General features: G+C 48.1%; 1 protein-coding gene across 1 annotated transcript in view; it reads left to right on the forward strand.

The window, feature by feature from the left end:
- Positions 1–14: 14 nt before the first annotated feature.
- Positions 15–1,843, forward strand: part of LOC110295789 (complement C1r subcomponent-like protein) — a gene marked incomplete at its 3' end in the record, with an annotated part of 3,958 nt that continues 2,129 nt past the window's right edge. Inside the window, exons 1-2 of the mRNA XM_021164175.2 lie at positions 15–370; positions 1,726–1,827. Coding sequence (XP_021019834.1) covers positions 25–370; positions 1,726–1,827 — 448 coding nt within the window. The remainder of the gene's footprint in view (positions 371–1,725; positions 1,828–1,843) is intronic.

Here is a 1,843-nt window from a genome sequence, read left to right on the forward strand (position 1 = left end):
CTGGAAGAAACTTGAGAGTCAATAATGAGACAAAAACTAATTCAGAGGACCCCAACATATGCAACTTCTGAGCTCCACAGAAGTGTATCACTTCCCCNCAGAGCTGGAGCAAGGGCAGACGNGACCTTGCACCCTGTGGCAACTTGCCCCACACTTCCTGTCCTCTCTTTCCTCTTTCAGATTTCAACTGGAGGAACAGATGCAACTCGGCTGTGTGGGCAGCAAGGTTCCCCTCTGGGGAACCCTCCTGGTCACAGGGAGTTTGTATCTTCTGGTAGGAGCCTGCGGCTGACCTTCCAGGCACACTCGTCCTCCAAGAACAAAATCACACACCTCCACAAAGGTTTCCTGGCTCTCTACCAAGCTGTAGGTGAGGGCCCCTCCTGAAGTTAGGAACCTTTGACCCTGACCCCTTGAAGAGCCAAGAGGAAGCATGAGTGATGGGTGGGGATTGGGGATACCTGAACTGACTCTATCCTTGTCCCAGCTGTGACCTTGATAGTGAGCAGCCCAGTTAGGAGGCAGCCATTGCTTGGCTCCNGCCGTTAATTCCAGGTAAGGTTACAGGCCCTATAAAGTAAGACTTCCTCTGATGTCTGACCTTCATCGCTGACCACCCTTCCCAGAAACAGCCCTGCTTTCTGTCTACCAGATAGTCTTCCAAAGACACTTCACACCCTTGGAGCTCCACGGCATCTGCGTGTTGCACTGTGTACAGAATGCTCTGACGTTGCCATTGTTTAAGTTCAAGATGTCTTTTTTAAAATTATATATTATATATATATGAGTACACTGTCACTGTCTTCAGACACACCAGAAGAGGGCACCNGATCCCATTATTACAGATACTCGTGAGCCACCGTGTGGTTGCTGGGAATTGAACTCAGAACCTCTGAAAGAGCAGTCAGTGCGCCTAACCAATGAGCCATCTCTCCAGCCCAAGATGTCTTTTTTAGACTTACTTATTTTTTATTATGTGTATATAAGTGTTTTGCTTGCGTGTATGTCTGTGCACTGTGTGTGTGTGTGTGTGTGTGTGTGTGTGTGTGTGTGTGTGCCTGCCTCGTACCTACAGAGGCAGAGGCATCAGATCACCTAAGCTAGTGCTAAACTGCCATGCGGGTGCTGGGAACTGAACCTGAATCCACTGGAAGAGTAGCCAGTGCTCTTCACTGCTGAGCCATCTCTCCAGCCCCAAATTCAGTATGTCTTTAAGGCGACCTCTCATACATGTGGAGAGCACTGACTCCTTATGTCTTTAATAACACACAATATTCTCTTGATGGCTGTAATGGACATTTAGTGAGTTGGCCGGGGCCCTTTCATGCCACCAACTGTGGCCCTGTATCTCCTTACACGCACATCTCTGAGCACTGGTGTGAGAATTTCTTTAGGGTAAATTCTTAGAAATGTAAATGCTGGGTTTTAACACATTTCCATTTTTAAATTCTAAAGTTGTTTAACTTCTCTCCAAAGAAGTTTTGCTAATTAATACTCCCACCAGCTATGTCTGGAAAGGCCAGCTTCTCTACGGCTCCCTTCTCACGGTTGCTTTCAAGCTCTTGGAGTCTTAAAAAACACAATCAGTGAGAAACAGTTTGGATTTTGCTAAGACTTGTGCATTTGCCGTATAGGCATGGCCAGAGTTAGCCCCCCCACCCCCCACCCCTGAGTTACCACCAGTTTGCAAACTTAGCAGCCCTAAGAACTGATGTTTCCCTACAGCTGTGAACCAACCCAATGGGGATGCCAAAGCTGCCACGACACCCGGAGCTCTCAAGATTCAGAACCACTGCCAAGATCCTTATTATAAGGCAGAACAGACAGGTGAGCCCCCCCCCCC

The sequence above is a fragment of the Mus caroli genome, chromosome 6 (genome assembly GCF_900094665.2).
Source record: "Mus caroli chromosome 6, CAROLI_EIJ_v1.1, whole genome shotgun sequence".
Lineage (NCBI taxonomy): Eukaryota > Metazoa > Chordata > Mammalia > Rodentia > Muridae > Mus > Mus caroli.